This window comes from Aplidium turbinatum, chromosome 6 (genome assembly GCF_918807975.1).
Source record: "Aplidium turbinatum chromosome 6, kaAplTurb1.1, whole genome shotgun sequence".
Taxonomy (NCBI): Eukaryota; Metazoa; Chordata; class Ascidiacea; order Aplousobranchia; family Polyclinidae; genus Aplidium; species Aplidium turbinatum.
The window spans coordinates 7,504,686-7,532,381 of NC_137477.1; the positions used below are offsets into that span (position 1 = coordinate 7,504,686).

General features: G+C 37.3%; 3 protein-coding genes across 4 annotated transcripts; all 3 read left to right on the top strand.

The window, feature by feature from the left end:
- Nucleotides 1-9,183: 9,183 nt before the first annotated feature.
- On the top strand, nucleotides 9,184-14,258 carry LOC145771968 (3-ketoacyl-CoA thiolase, mitochondrial-like). Of its 2 annotated transcripts, none has more exons than XM_082583748.1 (9): nucleotides 9,184-9,267; nucleotides 9,636-9,802; nucleotides 10,389-10,634; nucleotides 11,318-11,465; nucleotides 11,645-11,820; nucleotides 12,144-12,273; nucleotides 12,521-12,591; nucleotides 12,817-12,975; nucleotides 13,558-14,258. In XM_082583748.1, exons 1-8 carry the CDS (start codon nucleotides 9,252-9,254, stop codon nucleotides 12,973-12,975), a joined length of 1,113 nt encoding a protein of 370 aa, XP_082439874.1. In that variant the 5' UTR covers nucleotides 9,184-9,251; the 3' UTR covers nucleotides 13,558-14,258. The 2 variants fall into 2 exon arrangements, with proteins under 2 accessions (XP_082439874.1, XP_082439873.1); XM_082583747.1 differs by having other exon boundaries at nucleotides 12,817-12,971; nucleotides 13,555-14,258.
- A 6,761-nt stretch (nucleotides 14,259-21,019) lies between these two features.
- Nucleotides 21,020-23,388, top strand: LOC145771970 (transmembrane emp24 domain-containing protein 10-like). The gene has a single exon (XM_082583750.1). The coding sequence runs from the start codon at nucleotides 21,098-21,100 to the stop codon at nucleotides 21,713-21,715; it is 618 nt and encodes a 205-aa protein (XP_082439876.1). The 5' UTR covers nucleotides 21,020-21,097; the 3' UTR covers nucleotides 21,716-23,388.
- On the top strand, nucleotides 23,343-27,335 carry LOC145771969 (ubiquitin-conjugating enzyme E2 S-like). Its single transcript, XM_082583749.1, has 4 exons — nucleotides 23,343-23,454; nucleotides 24,559-24,706; nucleotides 24,950-25,140; nucleotides 26,166-27,335. The coding sequence occupies exons 1-4, from the start codon at nucleotides 23,446-23,448 to the stop codon at nucleotides 26,451-26,453; spliced, it is 636 nt and encodes a 211-aa protein (XP_082439875.1). The 5' UTR covers nucleotides 23,343-23,445; the 3' UTR covers nucleotides 26,454-27,335.
- The last annotated feature ends 361 nt before the right edge of the window (nucleotides 27,336-27,696 follow it).

Genomic DNA, 27,696 nt, shown 5'->3' on the forward strand with positions numbered 1-27,696 from the left:
GTTCCTTAGGGTGTTTCATTTTTTCACCATGTTTGAAATTCAAAATGCCTGGGGTCTCATCTGGTGGTATTTGGGGAAAAAAGTTTACACCCCAAATTTTTTTCAATTATGACGTTATATTGAGGTGGTCCACGAGGTTTGAAAAATCTGGGCCTCAAAATCTCGAAACTTGGCCGTATCTCCGGAACCACACATCATAGATCGACAAAATTAGTATCAAAATGCGCAGAAGGGTTGGTTTCCTATACCTGATGTAGAGGATATTAAGGTCTATGTGGTTCACAAAAAAACTTATTTCAAAAAATCTGATTTTTGGTCTATTTTCTCTTGATGAACAGAGATCAGGTGATCAAACAGTGGCGTAGCCAAGAGGGGGGTTTTGGGGGTTACAACCCCCCCCCCCTTTGGCACGCGTGTGACGTCACGATATTAAGAATGATGCTTTCAGTCTAATAAAAAATTGCCTAGTTTTAAACAAAATTGCATTAAAAGATACGAGTTTTGCCAATACCAAACATTCAAACATCTCAGCCAGGAATTAGCAACAAGAAAACACAGAGACTTAGCTTTATTTCCGAAAAATGCCGAAGAAAACATGATCTTATCCTTTTGCTATGCTACCAGACAGCACCATTTTACAGGAATATTTGTACCCACATTTTTGTTGAAAATGCTCTCAGAATGCACCAAATTCAAAGTAATTTTTCAAAATTTTCTGGGGGAGGCCCCCCAGACCCCCCGCCGCTGGGTGGTCAAAACCCCCCCCTTTCAAAATTCCTGGCTACGCTACTGGATCAAGATAAGAATTTTTTCTGTATTTTTCCATTCTTGGAAGCTGCTATTGCGTTATAATAGTCCTGATTGGTTTTGCAAAAGATGAAATGGTAATTTGAAGGTAGCCTACAGTATTACTATTATAATATTAATGTAACCGTTGAGGAAGAGGTATGCTGCTCACCTACTTTAGATTCCTTAATTCAGATATAGTCAGTCACTATTTTTACTTGAGGAACAAAGTAGTCGAAACGAATCCTAAGTTTTTGAAGAAAATGCCCCATTTCCAAGATTTGAAAGATGAACTGCTGAAAGATGTAGTTGGCATATGGAACAAAGCTGGTCTTCCAGTGCTCAGCAACACAGAGAAACCTAGAACTTCTGGCATACAATCTGCCAAAGCATCGGCACTGCTATGTTTGAAACAGAGAAAAAGAAATGAAGTAGTTAGATGTCTACACAGTAGCGAAAGCGACTCTGATGGGGAAATCAATTGGGAAGATGATAAGGAATACGAGCCTCTGAAACCAACTGTTTGGGGAAAAGTGTACAAGAAAGTACATTATTTTTCAATAAATGATAGAAGTTGTGTACTTGCTGATCGTAGGATGACTTCGGTACGCCAGCAGTCAGACCTTATAAGGTCGGTTCTTGGAAAAGGTCAAGTAGCTGCTGCTGCATCACCTTCGACAGTATACCGCCAACGACAAAAATCGAGAGAAAAATCTCTGATGGAAATTAAGAACCTTCTCAACTCAGCTTCTGCCGTTCAGTTATGTTATGATGGGCGCGTTGTCGATAAAATAGATCGATGCGTCTTCTTGGGTCAACTTGTTGATGATAATGGCATGAAGCACGAAAGTGTGCTTGCTGTTAAAATTTTTCCCAAAAGTGTGTCGGTCACTGCAGAACTGATTTTTGGCACCGTCATCCAGGGGCGCCGGAACGATTTTTGACTGGGGGGGCAAGATTATAAAAAAAGGGCACTTTTGTTTACTAAAAGGCCAATTTTTTTTTTCAAGTTTTAAGATAAGATGTAGCGATAATGCTAATCTATCATCTCACTACAGTATTGAGTAATGATCTACAAGCGTCCGGTATACAAAGAAGGGCATCATGCTATGTTATACTGATGTAACCTACTGTCAAGCTTTAAAGCAGCCGGCGGCCATGGCCGCTAAGTAGTGCTTGAATGACCGCCGGTGCTACCTCCTCAATCGGCCAAGTTTGGCCGCCGGTCTCTTCTAGCCAATTATTTGATTTCGCAATAGAATGATCGTGGATTAACTGTCGCAAATATGTAGTATCAAAAAGTGACGCAGAATTAGGTCAGCACGTCATTAATCACCACTGTTGTATTGTGCGGGAGCATTTGCTATTGTATGTATGCAATATATCCATCTGCGATCACCAGCGCTGTAAGTCTTGTTTGAAATTCCCGGCGTTTATTTTAACAAAGTCTTAATCCGAAAAGTGTAAAATTACATCGGCTGGCAATATTGTCGTTTTTATGTCGATTCGATGTTGTCGGACATTGAATCGTTGTTAGAAAGGAGAACTAGGTTAGTTGACATCCGAGGGGAAAACATTTTTTGATCATATTTCGCAAAAATTATGCTACTTTTAGTAATGTCCTTCACATTATTGAAATACTTATTTTATTACCTTGCCGTCATCGTCAACACATGTCGAAAGTTGTTTTTCGTTCCAAAAAAGAATTCTAGGGGAATGGCGAACTTCTTTAAAATCAGCCACATTGGAGACACTTGTGCGAGTGTCGTTGGATGGTCCCGCAGTAGCCTACTGGATGACAATCCCGATAAAGCAGTTATTGCGTGGTGCAACGATTCTATTGTCGGACGTCGCCCAGGCCCAGACTTCAACAACGCTAAGTGATCATTTTAGCATTGTTGCAAGTTTAATTATATTTACTTACAAGTGCTATCGTGATTTTTTTTTTGTATTTTGGCCTCCAAGCACGCAAATTTGGCCGCCGAGAAAGAGTTCCCGGTAGGCCACGATGGCTGCCAAAAAAAAAACGAGTAGGCCTATTAAGGCCTGTAGGCTGCTGTGTTGCAAAATTTTGTGCCGTAAATATTATTTTGAGACAAAAATGAAAGATTATAATTAGGCTAAAAGCGAATAGCAGAAAATTGTTATATTGCAAAATGTGCAGTAGCTTACATGACTTCAAAAGGGCACCATTGCCCCCCCTGCCCCTCCATCTGCAGAAAAATTGAGGGCAGGGGGGGCATCCGCCCCCCCTGCCCCCCCGCTTCCGGCGCCCCTGCCGTCATCCAGGAGGCTTGCAGAGTTCACCTATCCCAAGTATATTCAGTCATGGCTGATACGACTGCTCTCAACACAGGAAAAAAAGTCCGGAAAATACTCGACTGGTCAATTATTTTAATGATGAAATTGGTCATGATATTCATACCATTGAATGCATGTTCCACATCAACGAAATATATCTTTCCCATGTCATTTCTTTTGTGGACGGCGCCAAGAAGGGTCCCGGAGTAATGCAAGATGGGGCTTTGCTTAACCAGATAGCAAGACTAGACAAGCCCAGTACTGAAACATTAACACCAACTGTTATTACGCAATAACAGCTTCCAAGAGTGGAAAAATACAGAAAAACTTTTATCTTGATCACCTGATCTCTGTTCATCAAGAGAAAATAGACCAAAAATCACATTTTTTTAAGTAACTTTTTTTCTGAAGCAGATAGACCTTAATATTCTCTACATCGGGTATAGGAAACCAACCCTTCTGCGCATTTTGATACTAATTTTGTCGATCTATCATGAGCGGTTCCGGAGATACGGCCAAGTTTCGAGATTTTGAGGCCCAAAAATTTCAAACCTCGTGGACCACCTCAATATGACGTCATAATTGAAAAAAATTTGGAGTGTAAACTTTTTTCCCCAAATACCACCAGATGGGACCCCAGGCATTTTGAATTTCAAAAATGGTGAAAAAATGAAACACCCTATTGTTCCTGGTAGTTTTGCATACGTGTAAAGGCTTTTGACGCAGGGCCGGTTACCGAGATTGTCAGGGTGCGGTTTTGGCGTAGCCTATGGGTTTAGGTGGTCGGATAGCGTTTGCTAAGCACTACCGATGTGCGATTTCCGATTGTGGAAGTGTTGTTGCCAGGGAATTATTCCATTGACTATGTACCACTGAATGGAGAGCAATGCTTAGAAAGCGTTGCTGAAGCGCACCCCCGAGAGTCGAACCAGGGCGGCTTGATCTTGAAGCTTCTCGTTCACGAAGTCGCGCACTAATCAACTCTGTAGCAAATCTAGGGGAGCGCTTTGTCATGTTCTATGTTAATTGGTTGTCATTGTTTTGTTGTAATGGTTAAAAATAAAAACAAACTGAACTACGTCTTGGGCAACCAGCTAGGCTATAATTGGGCCTCAAAGTAGGGTACATGAAAAACAACCAAACAATATAAAATGTTGCAGGGGACAAGTCTTCCAAAATTACTTGCTTCTTCGGACCTCATTTTTTACATAAATTAGTCTAAGTATATTTTTAGGTATTTAGTTTATTAAGACTGTGGTGAACACTTACTTTTAGTGTTTTTGCTTCGTCCTTTATGCCAGCAGTTAACAGTTGTTGTTTTTGCATAGGTGTTTTTTTTTCTTTGTTGCTTTCTTATAAGTTACTACTTTTGTAGGGCATGATATTTTTTGATATTTGAATAAAACCACAGGAATTCACTTGACAGTCGCAGCAGTAAATAACTTTTTGTTTTCATTTTTACGGAACTTAAGCCTATCTTGTTGCAACGTAATGCCGATGCTTTACATTTGTCACATTAAAAACACGGGAGCAGCTGACTCGATGACTAATATAGTCTTTTGCTGCTTCCAGTCTGTTGTGGAATCTAGACTGTTATGGTGCTATTTTATTTGCATTGTTTATATTTGTACCGTATACTATTCTCGCAACAGAAGAAATAAAAGGTTTCTCTCTCTCTCTGACCCCCGCCAAAAAATTGTTTGGTTGGAATTGCCATTTTTAAAAGCACTTTTGCAAATTTTATTTGGCAACTTTGTTCCAAAGTCCAATATGATTATTGCTTAAAAATAAAAAAAAATTGGCATTAAAATTAAATTTATTAACCTAACAAAAATTTGACTGAGTGAACCATTGTTTCTTGTGTTTTGTATTTGCAAGAAGGCTGCATCAACAACAACAAAAATTAAATCAGTAAGAAAACATATTAGGCTAGTCTGAAAGCCATATGAGCATTGAGCAGGCAACTAACTTCACAATAAACATAATGTCACCAAGAACAAGAGTTGAAAGGTAACATAATACAATGTTTCACATTCTCAGCATTAAATATTCTGTTCTTGGCCAGAAGTTTGCAAAGAATCAGAAAACGCTTTTTTGCAGAAGCAGACAGGGAACAAAAAGTTGTTAAAGTATCAGATTTTCTCAGCATTTAAAAGAAAACATTTGGATTGGATGTGGCAATTGTAGCATAAAATTGACTTTATTGACCTAAAATTGAAATATTGACTTAACGATAAAAAATGGACTCTTTCTTGGCCTACCGGTATCGAATTAAGAATTTGAAACTTACCCCTTGTATTTAGAACTTTTACTTAAAATCATCCCTCAATAGCTTACTAAAAAAAATTTGACTTCATTTGCCCAAATAATTACAAATGTTTTTCCATCCAGACCATTCCTAAATTTTAACTTTTGGAACTTTGGTCAGGAAAGTGCACCCCAATAACAAAGATTTATAATTTTGCTTAAAATTTGATGCAAGTTAATTTGTTGACAAAGAAAAAAATACTTGACATCGTATATATATGTTGGAATGAAGAAAAAAGTAAAGAGATGAAATTCCAAAGTTAATATGAGTAGCAGACTGAAGTAAGATGGGTTACTGTTGGTTAGGGTGAGGCTGATGCCCCTATGACTCCCAATTTTTCTGGCCCTTTTAACAAATGTTCTACATCATATAAATAGTAAAAATCCAAAGTTTCAAAAAAATTGGTTGACCCCTTGGGGTGCCAGTTTCATGTTCAAATTCCTGCAGTGGTGTGCTATGCATACCCTCCAGCTTCGTATAGCAAAATCTAAAGAAATAGCCATTTTTAGCAATGTTAATCAATTTCAGATCTACTCAACAGGCCAAGAATATCATCAAGGTGAGGTAATGGTCATACCGCTTGTAATACATGAGAATTGGAGGCATTACTTGGAGGGAGGCTACCTACCATCAGCATAGCAGAACAAAAAGGCAGCAACATACGCTATATACTGTATAAGGCTAATGTAGTCAACAATTTGCAGTAGGTTCTCAATTCATTTCAGTTCAGCCTACAGAAACATAGAACATGGATCTATGTAGCCTACTATGGCAATACTATGAATTATGTACAGAGGTACACACAGCACAGTGGCTTAACATACCAAACTTACCATTGAAGAAATATATCTATCAGTAGAGCAGTTTGTATAAAAGTGTAATAATCACTAATCACCAGCACTAACTTTGCTGCCAAAAAAGGTGCTAATCAAATAGTTAGATTATATTCACTTGCAAACATAAATGTAATTACCGGTACCCAAAAGCATATGGAGGAAAAAATTGTTAATTTTTATGACAAAGATTTAAATAAGTTTCAAAAAATAAATGCCGCTGATCGTGATCACAATACAGCAATAATAATTTTTAGAATGTTTTGTTTTAATCGAATATGCCGTTTTGGACTTAAAACATATTCAAGTTGCTTAAGGAGGAAGAAGATGTCAAATGTTTAGAAAGTATGATGACAGACAGGATTGCCACATTTGCAGGTCGAGACATGGTAACAATAAGAAAAACAAAAAGAAAAATGGAACGAGAGCAGCACTTTGTAGAATTAGCTAAAAAGGAAGAAGACATGAAAAAGTTAGATACATTCATAGACAAAACACTTGATGAAACAGCAGACTTTTCATCTGATAATGACTCGGGAACTGAAGCTACTTTGCCAACATCTTCCAATAGGTGTCATCGTCAAATCGTTAAAGATGGCACAACGATTCGGGTGCCTTATGATATTCTCAAACACCCTTAGATAGTTGGGTGTTGTTTGAGGAACAAAATTAGCCCTGTGACCGCTTCCACAATGATAAGGGAATTTATCACTGCGTGTGGTGGAGACATGTCGAAGGTGAACTTTAATTATACACAGGCACTGAGGCATCGCACCAAAACAGCTAAAGAAACTGCCAGTGCCATTAAAGGAAAGTAGCAACCTCCGTTACCTGGAACTGGATCCCTACATTGGGATAGAAAGCTGATGTCCAGCCTCAATTTAAAAGTTATTGATGAAAGGCTACCTGTCCTTGTTTCTGGTCCTAGTGGTGTTAAACTGCTAGGAACGCATAAGTTACCTGCTAGCTCATCAGAGCCTATGGGAGAATTGATCGGTACTGCAACAGAAAAGCTGCTTGATGAGTGGAACTGCAAAGCATTAGTGGGAGCTATGGTGTTTGACACCACCAGCTCCAATACTGGCCACGTCACAGCTGTATTGCCATCTAAAATTAGTTAAATAAATCGTTACTTTGGCATGGATTGCATGCAGGCATCACGTAGGTGAGCTAATTGTCGGCCGGGTGTTTCATAGTTGGCAAATAGAATCATCAAAATCTTCTGATGTTATGATATTTTAAAGATTCAAAGAAAAGTTCAACACCTCGTCGCATAGTAGTTTTAGACAAAATTTAATTTTCCTATATCAAAGATGCTCACCCTGAACTTGAAATATACAAAGAAGAGCTGATTATAGTAATGAAAGCTATCTTACATTCCAAGAAAACACCAAGAGATGATTACAAAGAGTTGATTGAGCTATCAGCCTTCTACCTACAAGCAGACATCTCCGATGTACAAAAAAAGTTCACGTTCTTGAGCTGTGGGGCAATACATGATGCCAGATGGATGGCAAAACTGATTTATGCTATTAAAATGCCACTTTTATCCGAAGAAATTCTTACCCTTCCAAAGAGTCACACTATTTGTACCCCAAAACAAATGCAGAAAATTCAACGTTTTGTGAAATTTCTTGTGTTTGTTTATGTTCACTGGTGGATAGAATGTGGTTCCTCTGCTGATGCTGCTTACAATGACATCAAGCTTCTGAAAAAAATACTCCTTTATAAAGAAATTGATGAAAAAATTGCAGAGTCAGCTTTATTTGCCTTCAAAAAACATCTTTGGTATCTGACAGCAGAATCTGTCCTCATGATCTTGTTCAGTGACAAAGTAAATGAAAGTGGCAAGCAAGCTAAAAGTGCAAAATTGCTGTCTTTTGAAAAAAACATCAAAACCCTTAAAAAGATACGGCACTGGGTTTATTGGAAAACCACAGTTCCTGATATTTGCACTTTCACCTACTCAATTACATACAAGAACAAGACTCTTGGTTTTTCTTTGAAGTGTTGAACAACACAGAGTTTTTGTGGCCTGTCTCCTTGTGGAAAACAGATATCAATTTTCTTAATGCCAAAGATGTTATCAAATCTCTGCTGGTTATCAACGATTGTGCAGAAAGAGGTGTTAAACTCACAAGTGATTTTATCAGTGGATGCAGGCAGGAAGAAAACTTTCAAAATGTGCTGCAAGTTGACTCCAATCAAAGAAAACGACACAAATTGACTTTATAAATCATTCCTATTTTATCCTTGGATCTTTTCAACAACATAAAACTGTGAAAAATGGTATTGACAATGAAGTTCTTTTTTGCTGATGATTTGGCAAAAACAAATTTTTGATTGAATTACCGTAGAAACGCAATTTATGTGTTTTTTTAACAAAAACGCCATTTTTTTCAAATTTTCAAATCAAAACTGGCACCCTTAAATGGTCCTTTTTCACATCTTTTCTTTCAAATAGTGAGTAAAGAGAGGCTGTAGAACATATATACAAAGGGCCGAATGACTAGCTTAAGTTTTTAATTTTTGAGGGGCACCAGCCTCACCCTACTGTTGGTAGTTGAACAGGATTTAGCAACAACCAATCTCATTGTTGCAACTTTAACTTAACCAGCTCAGTGAGTCAGAGTTACTTTCTGTTTTTGGAATGACTGGTTTGATTCTAGGTCATACAGAAGACTAGCTTATAAAAATATTAAGCTACCAGTGGTATTCATTCTTTTATAAAGGACAATTTAGGTGATAGTAAGATAAAATTATAAATATGTTAAAAAACATACCATAGGTCTTTTGCCATTGCAAAACTTTAGCAATCATGACATGAAAGTTAAATCATGGGTCTCCACTTCAAAGCATTTGATTTCTGTCATGGTCAGTGTTTTGTACTCATGACTTTATGCAACTATTAAAGTTAGTACCCTATGTTTACCACGATTTTATCTATTTAAAAACAGCTAGACGATCACTGTGTATACTAAATTTCTTTAAGTTTACAAAAACATTAGAAATTACTATTTTAAATGGCTTTGCGAAAAGGTAAGAAACAGTAAAGGAAACAGTGTTTAGAATGCGTATTTTGTCTTCCCATCTTGCATGTAGCCTTACTTTTTTATGTAAAACTTATCATTATTCATCTTTGCATGTGATGACGAGAATAATTCAGTTTTTTAAGTTTATTAGCCTGGAAACCTGGCATCCAACAGTTGTAAACTTAAATTACTGCTAAGTTGTGATCACTAAATATTTGATTATAATTATTAAGCCTATAAGGTGAAGTTCATTTGTTGCAAATCTTTCTGAAGCACGTGTATGATTAAGACCTTTAATAAAGTATTTTTAAAGCAATTATGCACATCATATATATATATGTTTTTCAGTTTAAATTGAGATATTTTAATTCACAGGAATTTTTATTGTTTCTGCAAAGAGGACGCCATTTGGAGCATATGGTGGTAAATTGACAAATTACTCGGCCACTGATCTGCAAGAGATTGCAAACAAAGCAGCATTGGAAGCTGGAAAAGTGTCTCCTGAAGTTGTAGATTCTGTTTTTGTTGGAAATGTTATGCAAGTTAGTAAGACACTAGTTAGCTATTTGTTTGTGATATATTTCTAATCTAGCTTTGCATTGAGTGCCACTGAATTCATCTCTTGAAAAGTTGAAGGAGAATTGCAACACTGCTGAGATTGCTAATAAAATATTCACAAAAAGTTGCAACTTTTACTTGATCACTGCATTTTATTGCAAATATCTTCACCAGTCTTGTTTTAAATATCCCCCTCAATTTATTCACATTGAAATTATACAAAAGAATTTTAGACATTGGAGCATCATCTTACATAGCTGAGTTTTAGAGCCCTGGTACTATACTTGAAAGGGCGCCAGTTCAACATTATCTATGAGCATGCACCCAGAGGAAGTTTACTTTCTTTTCTTCCAAACCTTCAATCATAAGCAAACAGAAATCAATAAATAAGCATAATTATCATACTAAATTTAGTCGTAAATAAACAAAATGTTAATCTTGACACCATAGAAAATGAGACAATTTCTTTTCCTTGCAAACAAACGTTTCTGTAAAAAAATTCAAATTATGCATGACAGATTGACAGTGGAACATGGCGCAGCATTATCTCATATTCTCACACTTTTTCAGAGTTCAGTTGATGCTGCCTACATTGCAAGGCATTCCGCTCTTCGCGTTGGGATACCTCAATCTGTTCCTGGTCTCACAGTCAATCGTCTCTGTGGCTCTGGGTTCCAATCAATTGTGTCGGGAGCTCAAGAGTTAGAGCTTGGTGTTGGTTCTGTGTCTTTGTGTGGTGGCTCAGAAAATATGAGTCAATCTCCATATACTCTGTTCGGCACACGATTTGGAACCAAACTTGGATCTGATCTGAAAGTACGTTTTATTGGTTATTATTGCATCTTTCACATCGGAATGGCCCGTTTCGGTGAGTCCGATTCGGTGAGTCCAATCCCTATTCGATGATTTTTTCAATTTATTTTTTAAATTATCGGGTACCATAGCCTAATTATCATTGCCGTTTTAGGGTTAGGGGTTAGAGGTTAGGAACTCACCGAATCGGACTCACCGAATAGTAGCAGACCCCTTTCACATACATCACTTTACAGTATGTAGAACAAATGTAATGTATGATGTACCGGTAATTGTAGTCCATAATAATATGAACACCAAAAGGATCGAGTGATCAGTAAGAGCCCTGGAACAATGTTCGAAAGGGCGCCGGTTGGACACCACTCAAGAGCATGCAACTGTGTCTTTAGCAAGACACTTAAAGGCATGCTTGAAGGTGGTCACAAAGATTGGCTTCCTTGTCTTCCCGTCCACTTAATCTATATCTTCGACCACCGGGTGTAAGCCTGGGTACGACAAACAAAACAAACATATGTAGTGTCACTAGTGTGTGTGTATGCAAATCTAAGATGTTTTATTTTGCATTTTTATTCATAGTGTTATTATTGGTTCAGTAATCAATAAACTATACACTGCCAACTGGTGCGGTGATGGTTACTTGCACACCAATCCAGAAAGTTGAGAAAAATTGTAAAATTATTTTTCAGCTGATTGACAGCTTGTGGGCTGGTCTCACAGACATGCATGTTAAAACTCCTATGGGAGTAACTGCAGAAAACCTTGCTGTGAAATATGGCATAACGAGAGAAGATACAGATAGATATGCCAAACTGACACAGACAAGATGGAAAGAAGGTGGAATTAATTATTGATTTAAATCAATCATAGGTTTAGTCATACCATGTGTTGTCTTTTTGTATCTACCGTATTCTGCAACATTCAAAGAACGTTTCTACCGTATCTGCAACAAGTGCTGTAATGTTTAAATGCCAAAACTACAACATATTCACAAATTCTTTTATTTTGTTTCATAGCCCAAATGAGTGGGAAATTCGATGCAGAAATGATAACAATGACTCTGAAAGGCAAAAAAGGTCCTGTGGAATTTAATGTGGATGAGCATCCTAGGCCAGATGTTACAATGGAGCAACTGGCAAAATTACCTCCTGTCTTTAAAAAAGATGGCACTGTAACAGCAGGAAATGCTAGCGTGAGTTGATGCCTGTGGAAGTGATAGATTGTCAATAATTAATGATTTGCCAATAAGCAATTAAGCACTTGAGCTGTATTAGACATTTTTCTAAAAAGAGTTGTGTAGTTAGGAAATTATCATTTAATTATTAACTTCAGAAATTGTTGTGTCTTGTTAGCAACTTCATGTGTCGTTTCAAGGTTTTAAATATGGCTTCGAAAATTCCGAAAGAACCATACATTTTTTTGATGGTGTCTCATTTTTACAGTTTACAAACAAAGAAAATGTTTTTTGTACTTTTAAATTTTGAGTGAATTTAAATCTTAGTTTTTATTCACTAGGGCGTATGTGATGGTGCGTCTGCAGTGGTGTTGGCAACTGAAGAAGCTTGTCAAAAGCACGGACTTCGACCCCTTGCCCGGCTTGTTTCCTTCAGTTCTGTCGGCTGTGATCCAACAATAATGGGAATAGGTGACTTTGTATAGCAATAAGTTGATGTGATTGACTCCAGAGCATGGCTTAAAATTGACGTAACTTTTTTGATCATCCACAAATACGCATTCTTCTGAAATGAATTCGTGCACTGAAAGGTCCCACTTTGGTAAGCTAAAGGCTTACAAGAAGATATGAACCATGCATAAAATCAGGAAATATGTGTAATCAGTTAACTCTTTGAGTGCGGCAATTAATTATTAAATAAATGACTTTTCTTTTCCAGGGCCGGTGGAGGCTGTAAAGAAAGCATTAAACGCCGCAGATCTTAACCTTTCTGACATGGATATTTGTGAGGTAAGTGCTTTGTTCTGTAAAAAGTGTGGTAAGGTGAATCTATGCAAACAGTTGTCATGAAAAAGCTTAGTATCTTCTGAGGAAATAAAGGAATAATTTTGAGACTCCGAATTTGCGAAAATAAAAATGAACTGAACTAAAGGTTTACTATATTTGGGAATGTTTGCTCATCTATCGTGTATGAGCAGTAATAAATCTGAAGGCATCCATGTTTACATTTTGTAGGTAAATGAAGCATTTGCTCCCCAATACCTGGCTGTTGAAAAAGAACTTGGACTTGATCCCGAAAAGACTAATTTATGTGGAGGAGCTATAGCTCTCGGTCATCCTCTTGGTGCTTCAGGGAACAGAATTACTGCTCATTTAACTCATCAGCTGCAGTAAGTTGTCTCAAGGATAAACGATAAAGTTCTTGTACTTTTATTGGCTGCAAAAGCAGTATCAAGTCTACAGCAAAACGCTGATGAACTTTAAAATGTCTAAATTTTTACATCCGCAAACTTTGGAAGATTGTTATTCTCGAAGCCATGTCTTAAATTACGAGGGGAAAGTTGGCTGCTAGTGATCTTGCAGCTGAATTTTTAAATTTTTCCTTCGATCACTCACTTCAAGGTGATTATTTCACTTCCTTCACTTCAAGAGTCGTTAATGTGGATCAGGTTTCCTCCACTGTATCCTACCCCAGGCATCTTTAACTTCCACCATCCCCTAGAGCTCATTTTTAAGTTTATATGTGGTTTACGATGTCATCACATTATTACCCAACTTATGCTCACTGCGTTATAGTGTTTAAGAAAGAACACAATCGGCACTGTTTTTACAATCTTCGGTTTGACCCGACCTAGATTCGATCTCAGATCTAAACCATTGAAGACGATAAACTTTCGGTTACTGAGCTGGTAACTTTATTATATAATACTGTAGTTAGATACAATGGTTGATTTTGTAACGTTTTTTCTGCAGAAGCAAAAAACTGAAGTTTGCCGTCGGATCGGCCTGTATTGGAGGCGGCCAAGGAATTGCCGTGATCTTGGAAAATGTGGCATAGTTTATATTACGTTTGCTAAGTTTTTTACATCATCTTTTTAAATCCTCAATTTCTATTCATTTTCGATATTAATTTTGCCATGCAAGTTGCTTACTTAATACTTATTTAATTGTGCTAAGTTCACATTCTGAACTACTGTACTTGTTTGCCTATTTTGAAATAGTGATATTTTTCAAGATGTTTAGGTCAATCTTTAGAACTGCAATTATTTAGCCTAGTTTATTTGTCGTTTAGGCTGCACCTTTCCGAAGATTTAAAGTTAATTTACCTTTTTTTAGGATAAGAAGTTGGCATTTAGGCCACGTTTTTCGCTTTCAAAATACATTCTCGTGATAGATGAAATTAATCCCTGTTTTGGAACCACTTGAGTCAACTTTTGCATCACTTAAGCGATGTGACATGAGATATCCTTCCAAGACGTTTCCTTTTTGTGTAAGTAAGGGTGTCTTATCCTTCCAGAATCGGAAACTCGAAATGAGTAGTAACATCATGTAATCTTGCATCGTTTGATTATTATTATCAAATTAATGTCAGGCTGCTACGAGTACAGAAGGACATCTCTGGTGAAAGTTGACGTTTGTTTACTAATCGAAAGTGTTTTGAAACACGAACTCCCTAACAGAAATACGGTGCTTTGCTTTTTGAAAGAGTCTTCAGTGTGGATGCTTCTAAGTGAGGGAATAAGCAAGATGTAGTTAAACGTAAGTTTGGAAGCTGTTCCATAAACCTCTTTAGTGCTGATATACTGCCAACATGGGCTGTTGTTGCCAGCACCGTCGTTTTTTGCTGCTATAGATTGGCGAAAAGTGTCATAGTTATCGTTATATCATATTGAAAGTTTATATAGGTCCTTTACTTTGGAGAAAATTAGTGATTTCCAAAAGGCCATAACTATAGTTGAATTTATACGGTTTCAAGCATCACCTGTGTCTTATCGGTAGACATAGGCTACCATATTTTTGGAAATGAAAACCGGGACGCTTCAAAACAGCAGACCTCATCATAATCTTCAAAAAACGTTTTGAGGCAACAAAACGTAACCTGCAAAATTTTGTATCGTGTTTGACATACAAAGAGGCTTCTGCATACTTGCATGTGAATCTGTATTGAGGAATCGAAGTGTTTGGTTGGTTTTTTGAATCTTTATCCTTGGACTGACGAAGCCTTGATTGGTTATTCCTGGTAGTTTCGCATACTTGTAGAGAGTCTTGACACATGGCCGGTTACCGAGATTGGCAGAGTGAAGTTTTTTTTACTCCAGCTTATGACACCTGTCTAGGGGAAATCGAAGGTGTTGGCACTGAAGCGTTTTGAAAGTTATGGAAAGATAGGTTCTTCGCCTTTAAATCTTCGGGTGGGGGAACTATATGCCTTTTACCACCCTTGGGCAGTGGTGGCGACTCGGTCTACTCTAGATGTTTGGGAAGATGTCGAGCCGCCACTGAATTGATTCGTCATCCAGACCACGCACACAATTTGGCGCATGGTAGATGTTGTGGTTTGTTCCTCCTTACCACTCTTATTGGATGAGGGGCGGTTTTGGAGATGAAACTTTGGAGTCTTGAGGAGTTCTTCTTCCACTCCGAGCTCCATTGGTGGTCTTCCTAGGTAGCCGCAATGATGAATTAGTCTTCAGCGGTTTTCATCAAGAGTTGTGCTGCCTGTAGAAATGGGCGTTTCGATTTCAGTCGTCCGGGTTGCTCGCTTAAAGAAAGAAAAGCAAGAGATAGGCTTTGTGTCGTGCATCACAGTAGCCTACAACATGGTTTGCAGACAAGCCAAATAGATGGTTATAATGACGACGGAAAATATTTAAAGATTGAGTTCTTGACCAACTGTGACAAAAAATTGTTGCTAACCCGACAATAGCTTAATCTGAAAGAAGACGAAGCGCATAGCGTAGTGGGCCAGAGGCAGATCCAGCAAGCACCCTGGGGTGATTTCCTAACTTACTTAAAGGGGATTGCTAAATAACTTAAAGGGGTGATCTCCATAAAACACGATCATGTGCTACATTAATTCGAACTTGCTCGCATAGCCTAGGGGAAGGTGGGGTTAGTTGAGTCATGTTTCAGATTTTTCCTTATATTTTTTTACGTATTGTAGATAGACCTATGAAACTCAAAGTGAAACAAAGGTAACGAAGTATGCTTGCTGCTACCCATTTATCAAAATGCTATCTCACGTTTAACTGCCATTTTTATTACCTCGAACACAGAGCGCCGTTTGACTCAACCAACCCCGCAGGCAGGGTTAGTGGGTGGGGTTAGTTGAGACGCAATAGAATTCATGAAATGCATAATTTTTGGGGGCTACTGGGCACCGCCCCCATCTGGCACCTCTGATTTATACCATCAATGAACGTTTATTGTATCCAGGAGTGGAGAATAACCTAGTTTGTACTGTGGGCCACAAAAAATATTAAAAATACCAGGCGGGCCACATGGCTTCAAATTCACCCGTTTCCACAGTCTTTTCCTAAAAAAAGAGCTTCACTCCCACCAGACCCAAATTTTCCTCGATTTTGCCCGACTTCATGTCGTTTCTCTAAACAAATTAAAAAGAAAAAGGTCTTCACCGCAACCAGGCTCAAATTTCCCTCGATTTTGCCCAACTTCATGCCATTTCTCTGAAAAAAAGTTCTTCATTCCGCCCAGACCCACATTTCATACGTTTTATCGAAAGTGAAGTGAAATCTAATACTTTTCATGCTCCCACTGGCCACATTATGTTGCTTTGCGAACCAAATTTTGCCCGCGGGGCCGCAGGTTCTCCATCTCTGAATTAATCACGAGTGGGACATATAAAAACTGCACTGTTGTCGGTGCACGCCAAATGTGCCCAACTATTGCATTGGAAACATGTAGAACTACTAGCCTACTTCCACTGGGACAGCACGAGCTGCATCCAATGCAGAAACAACGAATCGACATAGGTGGGCAAAGTTACTTTCAAAAGTAACTGAGTTACAGTTACAGTTACTTGGCCACAATAGTAACTGAGTTACCGTTACAGTTACCGATTTTAAAAAGTAACTAGTTACCGTTACTAGTTACAGTTACTAGTTACTTTCAGTTACTCACAAATCTGAACATAAAATTCTGCACCTGGCCAACTCTGCATGCAAGTCCAGTTTAACCGCAATGTTTGATATATAGTGTTAGATCCATCCATGCTATAACATAACAGCACAAGTAGGCCTACAAAACCAACAAGGTTTTATTTAAAAAAATATTCAGTGGCTTATAATTATGTTTATTTCCTTTGAGAAATACGAGCATTTCAAAGTGCTCGTCACTCAGGCCTGCCCTTTTGGGCTTTAAAATGTCCTTGCCCAATCATCGTCGTCGTGTGAGCTTCTGGGGCCGAGAGTCTATTCTTTTACCGCCCCAGATTCACAATGTTCCCGGACTACACTGGAAGGCTACTACAGAGCAGCCAGTCTTTGATTACATCATTCATGACACGCAGACCTTCCACTCCGTTAGGTGGCTTGAAGATGTTACAGTCATTGATGATGTCCGTACCGATAGTTCAATTGGTTAGCGCGTCACTTCTGGAACGAAGAAGCTTCAATATCAAGCTGCACTGGTTCGAACCTCAGGGCATGCTCTTAAACAACGCACGTTAAGGACTGCTCTCCATTTAGCGGCATCTAATTGATGGAATAATTTCCCGGCAACAAGACTTCAACAATCGGAAACTTCACTCTGTCAATATCGGTGACCGGGCCTGGTCAGTGATTTAAAGCCTTTAGTCTACAAGTATGCAAAACTGCCAGGATTAAGTTCTGAAGAAGCTTTGCCAGTCCGAGGATAAAGATTTAATTAATCAATCAATGATGTGGTCTGCGAGCTGTTCCTCGGCACCACATTCACAGGAGGAGGAAGAGCCCATTTCCCATTGGTGCATGGTTGAGCGGAAAAGCCCGACGCCGCACGGAGACGGTTGAGGCGCACCCATGCCTGTCTTGGTAGTGTCAAGTCGATGGAGCGTGTGTCGGCGTCGGGGATGAACAAATAAAGTCTAGTGATGAACAAGTGCTGCAATGAAAACAATATTTCTACTGCAGCACTTGACGGAGAGGGAATGTTATGTTTTTAAAACAGTTTTTTCATCGGTCCAATTGTGAATCTGGATCCGCTTAACTTGTCCTCAGGGCCCACTTCCAAATACTCCTGTAACAGATTCAACGCGCATTGCTTTCTTTTCTTGGTTTTTGCGTAAAGTGGTGCAAAAATTCCTCTGTGGCTCTACCTACCACCATCCACTTCAGTGTCGCTGCTACTCCCCTCATCAGCAGAGCAGTTTGCTTCTTCAATTGCTTGAAGCATGTTCTGTTTTATTTTGGTCTTCAGCAGTGTCGCTTAATTGTCAAGCATTAAACACAGATAAGTCTAAATTGTGGGTGGAATGCAGTCGCAAGCTGAAAGTCGCTGTCCTCGAACCAATGACCAAATCTGGTTTGTATTGCTTCCACAAGAACGTCCACCATCGGCAAGCAAACAGCAATGCTGTTGCTGGTTTTAATGTCAGACAATCTTTTTAGAGGCATTGCAAGCGTTACACTAAATGCAATAAATTTCAACTTCTTTAAGGTAACTAACTAACTGACTATAAGCATCAACAAATTGCTTTTAATTGCAGCGTGTTTCTTGATGCTTATAGTCAGTTAGTTAATTACCTTCAAGAAGTTGAAATTTACTGCATTCTTATAAATATTTTCAGGTTCCCGATGAAGGCTTAAGTTAAACCGAAAACGTTTGACTGTTAAACTCATTTGTAAATATGTAAAATATATTATTATAATGCTCAACCCTGTTGTATTGTTGTGTCTTGCCTGTCTTTGGTACATATTGATTAATCGTCAAAAACAATTAATTTAGGCAAATCAGTTATCAAAAATCGCCAAAAAAGAGCCAAATCATAAATATAAAGCTAAACGTATTAAAAAATCGCCAGATTTCTGGACTTTGGCGATAAATTCGCCAATATGGCAACCCATCTCAACCAGACCACAAAACAAAAGTGGAACCGCGCATGCGCAGTGCTGCGCCGATACATCTACGAGAAAAATGCATTATTGCGCAAAACGCAGCAAACACGCACTAAGCAAGACACAAACACGTGCAGAGAAATAAACGGCATTAAAAACTGAAATTTCAATACAAAAGTAACTTGTAACTGTAACTGTTGAAAAAGTGCTAAAATAGTAACTATAGTTACCGCGTTTCGTTACTTTTGAAAAATAGTAACGAAGTTACCGTTACAGTTACTCAAAAAGTAACTAGTTACTTTTGTAACTAGTTACTGCCCACCTCTGCGAATCGAGCAATTCCCAGAACGTTGATGGTGCCGATCAGAGTGACCAAATCTCCTCTATCCCTAGAAACAATAGACTCAACTTGATAGACTTAGCATCAGCTCCAGTTTCATTTTATATTTACGAAACGTTTCTTTTGTCCACACCAACTCATCCTGCTTGCTTTCTTATAATCTTAACGACAATCCATCTTCCACTAACTTCAAACCAGCTTCAAAAGTCTCCATAGGCCATCGTCCACAACCAGTTTTTCTAAGTTTTTTTCGTGGTTTTTAAGACTTAATTTGAAAATATTTTTAAACTAAACAGAAAAGTAATAGATAATTAATCAAATAATAGCTCATTTTGTCCAAGTAACTGATTTAATGATGCGCGTTTAGCAATTCAAATGCAGGAGTAAGATTTCAGCAGTCTGCAACTTGAGGTAGGGTTACTTGAGTCACTGCCTCAACTAGCCCCGCAGCTATTGACTCAACCAACCCCAATCCTTCCTCGTGACAATTATTGAACGTATTATCTATACGGAAAGCTTTATCAGTCTTACACAAATGCACTGCGTGTAAGATAGCTATAAACTATAGGAAACTTTAACGCTATCTTCTCTTACGCCTATCATAGCTTCAGCATCCCAATCAACTTTGAGCTAAAAATATGTACTTTTTAGTCCAAAAAATGGCATTTTGCTGACTGTATAACCTGTTTAACTTACACAGTTGCTAAAACAAGATGGATGCAGTTACCCATAATGCTTATTATTTCAAGAAATTAATTTTCACGAAGTCATGCTTGGTTAGTCAAAAAACAATGGTGACTCACCTAACCCACTGACTCAACTAACCCCACCTTCCCCTACACCTTGAATAAAGTTTCTTTTCTAACTTTTAAGGGAGGAAGGGTGTGATCGCTTCCTTGGATCCGCGACTGTAATGGACCACTTTGGAATCAGTACCAGTGGCTACTGCTAGTAGCCTAACCCTACATAGTAGCCTAAATGTGGTAGGCTACCCAAGCCAGAAGAAAATTACTCATTCGTCAGAAGTTTAGTTCAGTTAATTTTATTTCTGCCCGCACAGCGAAAACAATAGCCTACACAGCAATGGTCTAAAAAAAAAGTTGAGTGGTGATGAAACAGGCTATAACAGAAGACTTTTCTAAATTTTCATACTTGTATGAGCCTATTAAACATTTTTAATTCAAGTAAAAATCTTTTTCATTTAATTCAATATATTTTTCAAGGTCGACGTGCAGAAAAACAACTAGGCTATGTTGACTATGGGGATGGGCTAACAGAAATAACGCAGCAGCAAATAAATGGAAGCAAACACTAGAATGGTGAATACAATGCGTGAATACAAAGTCGGTAGAAAATTTGAATACTGTGACTAAAAGTTTAGCACATCCACCAAGCCACCATATTTCCAATAGCCTACTGGTAGCCTAGTCCGAAAGAAATGAATTTTAGAAATTGGTCATTTTATCAAGTTTATAAAGATTTTCAGTATTCTTCTATTTTTATTTGGTGGTTTGCATGTGATAATTAGTTATTTAGAATTGGATACAACAGCAGCAAATCTTTTGAACCATCAACTAAACTAATCTTGTGATCAGTTAATCGAGAATTAGTTTGAATAAAGTTTATCTGTTGATCAATAATCGGAGATTCTATCTAGCGAATTGCAGTTGATGCATCATGAAAAATTAGTGCTACGACAAAACTCTCTATTCGGTGGATTAGCTTAATCAGTGCATGACTTGCTGTTGGTACATTCAGACCTCAGTGGTTTATGTGTTGCCCTTACCCTTTCTCAATTTAACGTTACGTGGCAGTCAAACAAAGTTTAACAAATTGAGTAAAAATCATTCAACCATGACAACTTCAGTCCTAATCATGGTAGACTTTTGGATTTGGAATTTCTGATTGATTGAAATTTTGAAAGTGATGGTTATGTTTTGTCAATGTTAGGTTTTTAATTAAATTGTAATGTTTGATGAACGGTGAATTGTAATAATCGTAGAAAAACACTTGGTTTCTTACATCAGACATACGGTGAAGTTGTTTGATCAATTTTTGTTTTATCAGAACACCTAAGATTAAAAACTAGACTACTGTAGTGATTTGTACATATCAAGTTGTGATGAAAAAGTTAATTTTAACTATAACTGTGATTCTTTTAATTGGATATGCAAAGGCAATGTTTTTTGAGTTGCCTATGAATACTGAAAAGTGTTTACGAGAAGAAATCCATAAAAGTGTACTCGTCACCGGTGATTACGATGTTTCAGAACAAGCAGGAATGAAAGTTTCATTGAAAGTCACCGATTCAAAAGGTCATATTCTTTATCAAAATGAAGAAGCCAAAGCTGGGAAATTTGCTTTCACCACAGATGAATACGACATGTTCCAAATTTGCTTTAAAAGTGTAGCTAGCTTTCAAGGGAAAATGCCACCACAAAATGTGGTTTTAGATTTGAAAAGAGGAATTGAAGCTAAAAATTATGATGAAGTTGCAAAGACAGAAAAATTGAAACCATTAGAAGTTGAACTTCGTCGTTTGGAAGATCTTTCAGAATCTATTGTCAATGCCTTCACATACATGAAAGAAAGAGAGGAAGAGATGAGAGATACTAATGAGTCTACCAACTCAAGGGTTCTATACTTTAGCATCTTTTCAATGTTGTGTCTCATTGCACTTGCAACTTGGCAAGTCTTGTATTTGAGAAAATTCTTTAAGTCAAAGAAGCTCATTGAATAAACTGTCAAGCCAGTAAGACTTCAAAAAACTTGTAAACTATAATGAACTTTCAAAGATAGTATGTTTTGTTGTCGTTGCAGTAAATTGGGTTGGTATTATGGGAAGGGTGTTTTGTAATGTGATGATTTCATGATTAATATTTGATATAATTTTGTTTCTTGTTAAATCTGACAGTTGGTAAAAGCACTGCAAGTGGAAAATCTATTGTCTCATGTTTTTTTAATGAGTCTTACCATGGTATCTTCTTACAATGCACACCCTGAAGACATCATTTTTTCTATATGTTCTTGTTTTATTGATAGTATGGGTTGTTATTTGTACAAATGCAACTTTTGCTTTACGGATTGTTTTTGTGGAACATTGGAAGAAAAATTTGCCAAATGAAATGTTTTATTGCTAAGTCCTATGATTGCAATCATAGAATATTATTTTGTTATGAATACTAGTGTACTGGCTTTTGTTTGGTCCAATATATTAAACAATAAACAAAAAATTTTTTGTTGCAAATGGGTAGGTATGTTTTGGTCAATTTACAGGAGAAATTAGTGACGTTTTTGTTGTTTCCTAGCCTTTTTTCTGAATTCTTTTTGTATAGAGTGTCTTGTACTGGCTTTTCATAGAGACTTTTTTGAAAAATCACAAAAGAAACATATCACAGCAAAAACAATGTATTTAAAGTACTCTACTACTCTATCTAAGAAACACATTTGTGTAAACTGTGTGCTGGGGGCTGAAATATATTTAAGGAAGTAATTAGTGTGCTCCACGTCACTTTGCTGTATCACTTCTGCCTAGATACAAGATGCTTATGTTAAGTTTTTCAACACAGTAAATTTTGACTACCAGTATTTAACATCACTCCGTGCTGAAGTTTGTCACATAATTGTCACAATATTGCTTCAAATCCTATAGTCTGATGAATGATGCATTGCATGTGAATTTATATTATACGTTGGCAGTTATCGATTTACTTCTGTTGCTTAAAGAATGCACCTAGTCAAGGGGTAGCCAAACCAGCTTCACAATGCTGCACAACAAAATTAGCGGGGTTGTCATTATTTACACACTTTCTCTATTAAAGTGACAAAAGCAATACCATGTTGGCTAGACACTACATCGACTTATGCTTGTCATAGTTCAACTTGATGTTACTGATTATAACTGTATGTCAGGTTTTGTTGTTGTGTTTTTTGGGGAACCATTCTCATACTAAAGTGGTTTGTAAATTTACTTGTTATGCTTATATGCTTTTTTCACGTTAATGATAAACCAAATATCGTTTAGATAAGTTTTAAAAACTTATAAAAAAATTTAATGATATTGAAACCTACAGACAATGTCCATTTTCTGATAATGATTATTCGTTTACTAAGTCTCATTGAAAGTTACAAATAGTTTGTTTGGTTTTTTGAAATATTGTGCTAGTACTTGTGATGCCATTGTTGTTTGTAGAAATTCTCGTATTGTTAAAACTAGCTTCACAAAATTATATAAATGCAATATTTTTCAATTTTGACAAATCTGATAACTTTTTGTAGCTTCTGTTATAAAATCACCAAACAAAGTTTCACATTGCTCTAACTTAATGAGTTTGTTAGTTTAATTATTAGAAGTATAACGTACCTAATCTAACTGTTCAATTAAAGTTTCTTGTACATTTTTCGGAATTCTAGGATCTTTAACAAAATAAACTTTTTGGGACTACTCATTTTCAAGCTACAGCTACAATCATGGCATTGGTAAGTAGAGTACCTGCAGCTTCTGTATATTTTATGTTATTATCTCTACATTTTTTGATGATTGCTAAGCTTTTAGTTTTGTACAATGTACATTTTATTGAAATTTGGAATGAAGTTAGTTAAGGACAAGAAAAATGTAAACGTGTGTGTATGATATATTATATATATATTTATTTTTGTACTTTTTGCACCAGCTGTTTTTATTTTGTTTTTTTTGCTGAAACTTTTCGGTCATTTTTTCTGATGAAAATATTTCCTTTCAAGTAGCTGATACAAACCAAAATTGCACTTCCTGACTAGCTACAACATTAAGTTTCGTTGAGAATCGTTTTATTTTTTTGGACATTTTGACCGAATTGACTATACTTTTTTCGGACATGTTGCTAAAAAATTGGTTAATGACCGATAAATGACCAAAAAAAAAAAAAAACAGTGCACCTCCGCAGACCTACAAGACAGAATAGGATTTTTCATGTACAGCTCTTCGTTTACTGGTTTGTGGCCATCTTTTGTCAGTTTGCAAAGAATTTTTAATCAGCTGGTAAAGGCTCAAACTTAACCTAAAAGTTGCCGGCTGTCACAAAAGCAATAATCTTCTGAAAATGCATTCAACCTTATGCTCAGCTTTGTGGTGGGTTGATTTGGCCAGCAGACCCTTATTGAAATTTGAGATTACAGAATACCTATAACCAAAAACCATTAATAATAATTGTTAGAAAAAAATGTTAAGAAGGATTCATTCAGTCAATTGTTTAAATGTGGCCAGTAATTTATTGGTAATTCTCTTCAATTTGTTTTAATCTACTGTATATACTGTAGTTTGCCATGTGGTAACTTGACCTGTTTTTATAGCTCTCGCTGTTTGCCTTTACTTTGATAGTGATTCAGTTTCACTTAAATGAATGTTTGTTTTGTTGTATTTGTATGGTATATATACCAGTATATTAGTGGTTCATGTTTTCAGTAACAGAGATGTCTGTTTTCGATTCAAGCTTTGGATCAATGGTTCAGAAATAAAATTTGTTCTCTGAATAGAACAAGGAGTAAATTTAATGACTAATTAAGATAAACTTGATTTAACCTCATCCCAATCTATACTTTTAGCATGGAAATCAAGAAAACCTGTCACCTCATGTTGTTCGACAAGTATTTAAAGAATTCGCGTCTTTAAAAAGTGACCCAATTGAAGGGGTGAAGGTTGTATTAAATGAAGACGACATTTCAGAAATTCATGCCACCCTAGAAGGACCTCGTAAGTATATTTATTCAATATCATAGTTTTACTTCCTAAATACTTTTCAATCTTCTGAAAGTTTATGTGACAACACAGCCTGTGTGTTCTTCAAATGTTCTGAAAGTTGAAAAAAAAACTGAAATTTTTTTGAAAGGTATGCTTCATCTAGACCTGGTAGTAAAAGGTGTGTCCAATTTCTATATTCCCAAAATCATGACTTCCTTTGACACGTGTTATAAACATTGTCCCGCGTTTTTGCAGAAGGCACCCCGTTTGCAAGTGGAAGATTTAAAATGAAGCTGTGTTTAACCAAAGATTTCCCTTCCTCACCACCGAAAGGTTATTTCTTAACGAAAATATTTCACCCTAATGTCAGTTCATCTGGCGAAATATGTGTCAATACTCTCAAGCAAGACTGGAATTCCAAAATGGGCATACGGAACGTTTTGTTGGTGAGTTTACAAGACACGTTTGTATATAAATAAAGTTGTTGCCATGGCTGTAGGTATTAGATTGCCGATTCTACTGAGGTATTATTTCAACCGTTGAGTGAGCTTTTTTGGAAATCTAATTGGGTCGGGTTTGTGTGCTTAAAATCATTCTTCTTCTTTATTTCCATTGTCTTTAAGAAGGGCCCAATTCCAGCGATTGGGTTTCAACTTTTCCATGGTTTTTGCACAGAATCTTTACCGATCGTGAAACTTCCAAACATGATAATTCTTATCTAAATATCTAAGCATTAAAGCATATAATCATTAGTAGGCCTATCGAAATTTCACCACAAAAGCAAATGACCAAAATAATCAAAACGCATTTATCTCAAAAACACCTTTGTGGAAGTTGGGTCCTTTTTAAAATTCACGTATTTAATTGGTACAAACGCTTTGAAAATAGTGCTTGTTGTGCAGTAGCTTAGGTTGAAAAAAAAAACGCCCGTCAAGTGCTTCGGTTATGTTTGTTAACTTAATAGTGGTGCTATGATTTATTTGTTGTCTTGCTACACTGCTAACGTCTCGATTTAGTTTTTCGAATTTGTGCGATACTTGCAACGCGAACACATGATTACCAAAACTTGTTCTTACCTGCTTTACGCAAGCCAAACAATAATCGGCACCGTTTTTTGTGACCCGACGTGGTATCGAACCCACTGAGCTGGATTTTATAGCTACGAACAACTAATGTTTTCTATCCACTGCACGTTTTTCAAGTTTATATTTATTGTCTATCATGTGAGCACATTGCTACTTGGACGTATTTCTATTATATACTTTGCAAAAAGGACATTAAAATTCTTTGCTCGAGCCTGACGTGGAACCAAAGAACTCCGACTTGTATAGAAGCTGTAGGGTCGTGAAGACACTCACCTTTCTAACACAAACGGCTTTCAGTCTATGTGAAAACGTTACCGAGACGTGCAGTTAAGGTACCTTTGTGCTTGGAATAATTTTATATACTAACGCAACCATACTTTCTGCAGACAATCAAATGCCTTCTCATCCACCCGAACCCTGAGTCAGCACTGAACGAAGAAGCCGGCCGCCTGCTACTCGAACACTATGATGATTATGAAGCTCACGCTAGACTGATTACTGAAGTTCACGCCTTGCCGTCTGATCACACACTACCCGAAACACCTTCCACAAGCGGACTTCAAAGACAGTCTGGCGACGCCGCTAGCTGTCGTCCTGCTATCACCAAACACGCCGCTGATAAACTAGCTGACAAGAAGCGAAAGCAAAACAAGAGAGCTTTAAAACGATTGTAAATCTTGTAGTATCCTCGGCACAGATTTTTGTATTGCTCAATTCCTCAACAACTCTTCACATGAAATTATTTCAACTATTCATATGTCAGCTACTATGTGTTTCAGATACTGTGCCGAGCGCGTTTTTGTAATCTGTGGGTCACTGCAGCAGCAGATAGAGTGTTAGTTAGATGCACGTGATAGTGCGAGCATTCTTCTCGAAACAGTTTTGATAGAAACTAAATTAAGTGAACGTTTCGCCATCGATAGCATGGCTTAGCTAGACTGCAGCCAGCTGGTTCATATGAAAAATTGTGTTCTGTTAAGTATCTACCGGTGAAAATACTCCCTGCTGCCGCGACCTACAGATTACAAATACGCATACCGAGTAGTTTTTATCCGTTAGTCCGTTCTACAGCATACAATCATATATCAATCGTTTTAATGCATTGTAGGGTCGGACGAACTTTGTCCATCTGGATCAAGAAACATGATTTAAAGTTTGGCTTTCACCTTCACATGATTACAGGATCAACTTTTATTTGTGTCATACGTTGGGCGTTGGTAGCATTCAACTGCCAAATCTGGTCAAAGGCTAATTCGGTCGGACACTGTTTCAAGATTGTTTTGTATTAAAAGTAAATACGAACATCAGTTGTTCACTTTTTATTGATCAGTGCAAGTGCGTTACAAGGTATAACTTTATTCAGAAAAGTGCTGCCCACTGTGAAGAACTGAGGGTAGAGATTGCCTATACTCGTTAAGTGCCAACGAACAAATTATAGAAAGTTACAAAATACGATTAAACAACGGTGATCAAAACAATAAGTTTCCCATCTTTGAAAAAAAGCAATTTCATACATGCAACTTGGAATAAACAGCGAGGTTATGCATATAGTTCAAATTCTGTTCGCACACTTTTGCATTGTTTTTTTTCCAACCGTTTCCTGTAGTGTTCAAAGCAGCAATCAGGGAAAAACGTGCGTATGTTTACGGGATAGAAAGAGCTTTTATCATGAGCCAATTCTCAAGTGTAACAAAACTATGCAGAAAAACAGTTACCGGTAAGGTAAAGGTGGTCCTTTACTTGATTCAAGTGTCGGGTATGAGAAGATAAGGTTCTCATTGTACTAAGCCATCAGCACTAAGAAGAGTAGGGTGGCCAGTTCCTTTCTCTCAGCTACCTTTCCTCCAGCAATTATGCCCACCAAATTCGTTACACCCTAGGTAGAGGTGAGCTGTGTTTTCAACAACCAGCTTAGCC

Coding starts and splice junctions, on each gene's coding strand:
- LOC145771970 (XM_082583750.1), top strand. CDS start 21,098: ATGAAAAAGTTAATTTTAACTATAACTGTGATTCTTTTAATTGGATAT.
- LOC145771968 (XM_082583747.1), top strand. Junction 11,821..12,143: donor TAACAGCAGGAAATGCTAGC/GTGAGTTGATGC, acceptor TTTATTCACTAG/GGCGTATGTGATGGTGCGTC. Junction 12,972..13,554: donor CATTTAACTCATCAGCTGCA/GTAAGTTGTCTC, acceptor TTTTTTCTGCAG/AAGCAAAAAACTGAAGTTTG.
- LOC145771969 (XM_082583749.1), top strand. Junction 24,707..24,949: donor TGCCACCCTAGAAGGACCTC/GTAAGTATATTT, acceptor GCGTTTTTGCAG/AAGGCACCCCGTTTGCAAGT. Junction 25,141..26,165: donor GCATACGGAACGTTTTGTTG/GTGAGTTTACAA, acceptor TACTTTCTGCAG/ACAATCAAATGCCTTCTCAT.